The following is a 7,005-nucleotide window of genomic DNA, read 5'->3' as shown; positions in this document are numbered from 1 at the left end:
CCTACCCGTTTTTCCTCTTTACCCATACTAATGATCAAACTATTCACTAAAAATCATAAATGTCGGAACGATGAACAGAAATAAGTGAAAAGACAAGTCGAGGTTTATAAGAAAGATGACATTGGTACAAGTATAGTCATGTTTATTCTCAGTGACGAATGATGAGGAGAGGAGTACATGGAACGGACAACAACAAAAACAGCACATGCATGACACTAACCACTAAAATACAGTCCGTCGGATGGGACTATAAATGGTGACCCGTGTGAGAACTGTCCAATCACGCACAGAAAAAATCCCTCTAGGTTTTTCCAAAAAAAAGTAGGCGCTTAAACGCCGACACAGAGGATAGTGAAAATTGTATCCAAAATTTTAGGCCGTTAGAACTAGGGTCTCTTTATTAAGACATTTAGATGGACTTCCAAATTTTATACACAAACCAAATTCATAGAATAGGCAGGGGCTGGTGTGGCTGGAGGCGGCTCAGTACCTCACTTCCGGTCCTGACTTGGTGATGCTGTACGATGAGTGTTAGGTTAAGGCATTATTAGGCATAGGAGCTGTCTTACAAAAACTAGACTTATACAGTTAATATATATAGGATAGACGGCCCCTTCTCTAACCTATCCCCCTCCTCAACTCTTTTACTCCATACTTTATCCCTTCTACTCATTTTCCTTTCTGTTCTCCGTCTGCTGGATAACCAAAATACGCGGTAGTGAAGCGGACGTAAAACCTATCAGTCAATCAATCAATCAATCAATCAATCAATCAATCACAGGACATTGGATCTCCTTACCTTATAATTGTGTTGGTTTATACCAATACCTTTATTTCTTTCTACATTGTGTTACTAGCAAAGTAAGCACGTCGGAATTATAAGACCACAATTCCACAAAATATTCTCATAGTCATATTGTAGCATATGCATTTAGAAATGTATTACTATCTAGATCTTTGACGAAAAACCAAACACATTTCTCTAACTTAAAAATTGTATCTGGCTATATTGTTTCTGCCTCCGATACACATCTGTTACATGCTGTGCAGGGTTTTGATATATGTGTGATAAGAGTTAGACTGCAGACTGGTAGACATCCAAGCCCTCTGTAGTTTGATTTAAGATGTTCACATGTCAAATATACATACCTGGTATGTAGTATAAATGAATCCTTTTGGCAATATATTGGCGGCTGTATATATATATGTAATCAGAAAGTTAGAATTAAAGTACAAATGTAAAATGTGTATATATATATAGGGTCCTGTAGTAAATTGATTTAATACAAGTAAAACAGTGAGCATATTAAATTATCATTTCTGTATTGATTATGAACAAGAGACATGATGAGATTTCATTTTGTACGCTTTAACAAATATAGTGAAACCTTGTTTATCTGTATTTCAAAGCTCTGAAACATTTTCCAGATTATACATTTTACGAATGTTTAACTGTAAATAAAAAAAAACAATTTTATTACGGTAATTTGAAAAATATGACAACTTTCTGCAGTAAAACAATCTATGACTGGTATATGTGTACTGTGTACGATTTCTGGGTTGCTCTTCAAACTTCTGAAACATTTTCCAGATTATATATTTTCGGAATTTTAAACTGTAAATAAAAAATTCAGTTTTGTCAATCTGGAAAACTTGTTCATCTTATTCACAACTTTCTAAAATAAAACAAATCTTGGACTAGTACGTAATGTGTATGATATATCTGGGTTCATATCCGACACAGCGTCTCCCCATCTAGCAGCCTTTAACACACCATTGAATGAATTGTGTCATACCACTGCTGGTTTCCCCCTTGCTTTATTCAACACAATGCTTCTGTAGACTGGCCTGTTGCAAATAACATCATTAATCCATGCATGTTTGTCAAATTTCAATTACATTGACTGATCGAGTGGAGGGGATGTAACTCCAGCAGACTTGCACATAATTAACTCATACAATGTTTTTTTTTTTAACACAGACATGATATATGATAAGAAATCTCACCTTATGACATGGTATATGATAATGTTGTCCAAACTATAGGCAGTTACATAATTATATACGTTCATAATTATTATAGTAAATACTCGTTAGTTTTCTACAAATTAGACTTGATTACAACTGACCTCCCTCAGAGCTTCTAGGTATCATCAGGACACACCCTTAAAGTGTTTTACAGAGATAATTATGTAAAAATTGTACTGTAAACATATATATATAATATATTTTATAAGTACATTGTTATTTCCATGTTTTAATTTTGCACATACATAGTACATGTAAGAAAAATAAAGCAAAAATGATATAATGCAATGCTGTTTGACTTTGATTAGGAATCGAGGTTGATGGACGATGAGGTGTGTTATAGATATTTTAGGAGGATAACATTTCTAGTAAAGCTGGTTTCGGCACTAAAGTCTGTTTTTGTTTATCTGATGACTTGTACACACCCTGTGTACAGCAGCACTAGTCACTAATGAGATGATTTAGGGGGTTTATTGACTGAGCCTAACAAGCTGTGTGATTATCTCAGTGTAACACTGATGTGTCTGAGCAGGGCACCAGATTACTGCTGAGGGAAGGCTGGGGTTACATGGTTAATACATGTTAAGAAGTTATGATTACTACAGGGAGTATATGGGGACTGGGGGGGTATAGCTGGAAGGTTACCGCTAAGGGAAGGAGTTATACATGGTTAATGCACTGCACAAGGGGTTGTGGTTACTACACAGGAGTAGAGGAGACTGGAGGGGGAAGGGATAGCAGGGAGATTACTGCTGAGGGAAGGGGTTACATAGTTAATACAAGGGGTTGTGGCCATGGTTACTACAGGGGAGTAGAAGGGCTTGGAGGGGGAAGGGATAGCAGGGAGATTACTGCTGAGGGAAGGGGTTGCATAGTTAATACATGTGTAATAAGCTTTAAGAAAGAGTCAAAGGGGGAGTAGCAAGGAGGCTGAGGGTTATACTTATAGTCTATAGTAATACAGTAAAATCCCACTAACTTGAACTCGGGGGGGGTCCAGATCAATAGTTCGAGGGATGCTTTGAAAGTTGTTTTTATACCCTGCATCTTCTACTTCATCAACATCACCAGTCATGTATATATATATATTGAGGTAAAATCCAAGTAATGTCACATCCTCAAAGAGATAACCTGGGTAAAGAAATATGTTGTATGGTTCATTTTGATCTTAACTCATTCATCCCTGACATTTCATAACGAAATATTCCATCATTTGAATTGGAAGAGTTCAAATGTGTCTCCAGGGGTGAATGAGTTAGATAATATGGTGAAATGTTTTTTTTTTCCCTATCCATCTCATCTTCAAATAAAAAAGTGTATTTCATACGATGTGTAGTTCAATGATGTAACCCTGCAAATTTAAATGTTGGTCTGATATAGATATAGTCACACTATGCAGTGTACATGTACTGTACATGAACATGGCAGTTGAAATTTCACTGTTTGGTCAAACATTTTGCTAAGACATTCATTATTTTGTTTTCATCCAGATCCGACATGGGCCTCCATCAACCGTGGTATATTTATTTGTGATGAGTGCTGCAGTGTTCACAGGTCCCTCGGGCGTCACATATCACAGGTCAAGTCCCTCACCAAGGGGCAATGGAGCACAACCCTCCTGGCTGTAAGTATGACCTTGATATGACCTTCGCATGGTGACCCTGGTTAAGTCTCTCACTAAAGACCAATGGAGCATGAATCTCCTGGTTGTAAAGAATGACTTTGATTTGGGCTGGATATTGATACCGAATATTTATCAAGTGAATTTGAGATAGCAATTCTATATATTGATAGTGAAATTTTCATAATCATTATTCCTTATGCGTAATTTTGACAGCTAGCTGACAAAAATAAGCTCTTCAAATTACACCAATCTCATGTCTGATTCTAGTGTTTTCTTCTGATGCATCCAGAAGTCATAGAAACACTAAAGTGCAAAGTAGCAGCACAGTGTTTTACTGATCAAGCTATGTTGTACCTTAACATCAAGGCAAAGCAGAATATTACCAAGCCTCTTTTGAGTCTAACCTTGATATATGACCTTAGTGTGACCTCTGTGGTCAAATCTATCACCATAGACCAGTGGAGTGAGCACCACGATTCAGGCTTTAAGTAGGACCTTAAAATGACCTTTGCTTGACCTCTGGTCAAGGCTGTCACAAAGGGCCATTTAAATACCAGGCTTTCAGGCTTTATATTTGACCTTGATATGACCTTTTTATGACCCCTTGTAAAACTGTTTTATAGGGTCAAAGGTCAAATAGTTTGATTGCCTGACCTAGCTTATACACTGAAACTAATTTCAAGCCTCTTTATAGCTAATTATGTTTGCAAAAATTGTCCACATCCCGGTGTAATACAGTACACAAAAGGAAAGTAAGAACAGAAAAAGCTTTACTTTCAAGATGTTGTCACTTTTGTTAAACAATATATCAGATTTTCATGTTGTGAAAATAATTTCCTGTCAGTCTGTGTTGATATTCTGATTGATTTTCTTACAATGCGAATCCTAAGAGATAGTGTTACGTAAACAGAGCGTAGGTCTGTGAGTGTGTTGTATAAACTAAATAAAGGTTTGTATGTATCCTCTCCCACAGATGGTGCAGCACCTGGCCAGCCACGGAGCCAACAGTATCTGGGAACATTCATTACTTGATCCCTCACAGAGTAAACATGGAAAGAAAAAACCAACACCTCGCGATCAAGTACAGTGAGTGGAGAGTTCGGCAGTCATTATGAACTTGTTGTTTATTTACTATTTCTATTTTTACTGTGTCTTACATCCTGTTGTCAGCACTTACAAGTAAAGCTATTATGTACCAGTTGGCTAGATCAGCAGTTAAAATTGATTTTATCGAAAAAATGTAATTTTTGTCATGAAGATCATCAAGTCTTTCCATGCAGTGATTTTGCTAGACTGCCAGCCTGCATGTTTGTATAAGGATAATTACAGTTTGAAGAATACATTTGGTATTGCTATGAAGGATTCAATATAAGGTTATATTAGTCAATGCCAATGGTGTATGCTGATCAGAATGTTTAGAATAGTTCACACTTCTTGACTTTTATTACTGAATTTCAACAACATTTATATCAAAATATTTTCTGTCGAACGTTTACTGCAGCATCAATGCTTCCTGTTCGTCATTTTTGAAATTTTATGGATCTGGAATTTACAAAAAACAAAGTTTAATATAGCAATTATAATAATTGATATCTCCCTAACTCGTAGAAATGTACTGTTTTTGTGAGATCTGTCATACTTTTTGTTTTTCTGTCAGTGAAAGTTCCTTGCCATATTTATATTTTATCCTGGATAAAATATTCTAATATCTGTAGATTGATAATGATAGCAGAAATTATCTCAATATATCATTTATGAAATGCACTTTCTGACATTCTATCAATGAAATTGATTATAATAGCAAGTTATTCTGATGTATTGAATGCACTTCATATTTTAGATCTACAGTCCATAAATGATGACAATTGTTCGTTTTTTTCAGTTCACTTGTTAGATGTACTCTGTTTATTGGGTATGGGGTAAAAGCACACTCCACCCCTCAATTTTAAATCATGCTCTGTGACATACGAAATGACCATAACCACATCCCATTTTGATGTTCTTCAAACATGCTCTACATTGGCTAACTTCAAGGTCTTTGTTATAATTTTCAGTCCAATAAAAGCTGAATTCATCCGATCAAAATACCAATTTGTACAGTTCATCAACAAACAGAAAGATGGGGAGGTCAACTCTATCGACGATCTTAGCAAGGTAAATATATCGGAGGATTAGCTACGAGTCAGCCTTGACACCACTTCTAATTATGTATAACTTACAATTTCTTTTGAGAATTTTGAATAAAGTTATACAATTCTTATACAATAACATTCGTGATGGGTGCGCCAAGATCCGTCTAGGATTGCTTGTTCATAATAGTCCTAATTAATAAATTGGAAGGAAGACAACTTTGATACAAATTACAGACTAAGTAGAGCTGTAGATATGCTGAAGTCACTTTTTCCAGCTAATTTCACTAAAGTAACAGACATATAATGGACCAACAGGTTTCCGTTTAATCATACACTACACAGATATTTATTTACTGATGAAAACAGAAAAATAACACTGTGCAAATTCAGAACTGTATCCTGTATTACATTTATAAAGTAATTTTAAATCATTGATGAGGTCACTACTTTAGAACTTCAGCACCTTCAGTAAGGTATGATAAGTACGTTGTATCCTTTTATCTTTTACAGCAACTTCACTCATGTGTACGAACAAACAACCTGGAGACCTGCCTCAGACTTCTGTCAAAAGGAGCCGATCCCAACTACTTCCACCCCGTAAGTGGTTCATTGTCATTGTAACAGGGGTACTTCCACCCCGTAAGTGGTTCATTGGACTTGTGAAGGTGAGGAATCACACAGTGTTGTCAATAAGATTTCAAGTAAAAGTTTATTTCTGGAAAAGTAACAGGTGTGCCCAGTGCCTCAGGCACAAAGTGAAGAGCAAAGCAATGAGTTGGGGGAAATAAAGGTCTGAAACTATTTCTTTTAGGTTACCTGAGACAAAGTCTCAAGTGACCTATTGCGATCGCCTTTTGTCCGTCGTCGTCCGTCGTGCGTCTGTAAACAATTTACATTTTCGACTTCTCCAAAACCCCTGAACCAATTTCAATGAAATTTTGCAGAACCTTCCATAGCCAAAGGTCAACTCAAATTGTGAATTATATGGTCCCCAGCCCCCAGAAGCCAGAGTGGCGGGGCCAAAAAGGGTAAAATTGACTAAAATTTCAAAAATCTTCTTCTCAAGATCCAGATATGGTAGAATCAAATACCCTTCATAGATAGAAGGGTCTTAAGGTGCTTTACTAAAATTGTGAATTTCTTGACCCTGGGGTCTCACGTTTCCCCCTGGGGAGGGGGTAAACTTTACTATAGTTTATATAGGGAAATCACATTTTGGAC

At 36.4% G+C, this 7,005-nt stretch overlaps 1 protein-coding gene across 3 annotated transcripts in view; it reads left to right on the top strand.

Annotated features, from left to right (window-relative positions):
• LOC110461736 (ARF GTPase-activating protein GIT2-like) overlaps window positions 1-7,005 on the top strand; it is a 63,007-nt gene that overhangs the window by 21,192 nt on the left and 34,810 nt on the right. For all 3 annotated transcript variants that reach the window (XM_021515383.1, XM_021515376.1, XM_021515368.1), the window contains exons 2-5: window positions 3,519-3,652; window positions 4,626-4,738; window positions 5,707-5,806; window positions 6,295-6,381. In XM_021515383.1, coding sequence (XP_021371058.1) covers window positions 3,519-3,652; window positions 4,626-4,738; window positions 5,707-5,806; window positions 6,295-6,381 — 434 coding nt within the window. The remainder of the gene's footprint in view (window positions 1-3,518; window positions 3,653-4,625; window positions 4,739-5,706; window positions 5,807-6,294; window positions 6,382-7,005) is intronic.

This window comes from Mizuhopecten yessoensis, unplaced genomic scaffold (assembly GCF_002113885.1).
Source record: "Mizuhopecten yessoensis strain PY_sf001 unplaced genomic scaffold, ASM211388v2 scaffold1407, whole genome shotgun sequence".
Lineage (NCBI taxonomy): Eukaryota > Metazoa > Mollusca > Bivalvia > Pectinida > Pectinidae > Mizuhopecten > Mizuhopecten yessoensis.
Note: the sequence above shows the minus strand (reverse complement) of the source record. Positions and strands in the feature narration are given on the sequence as shown.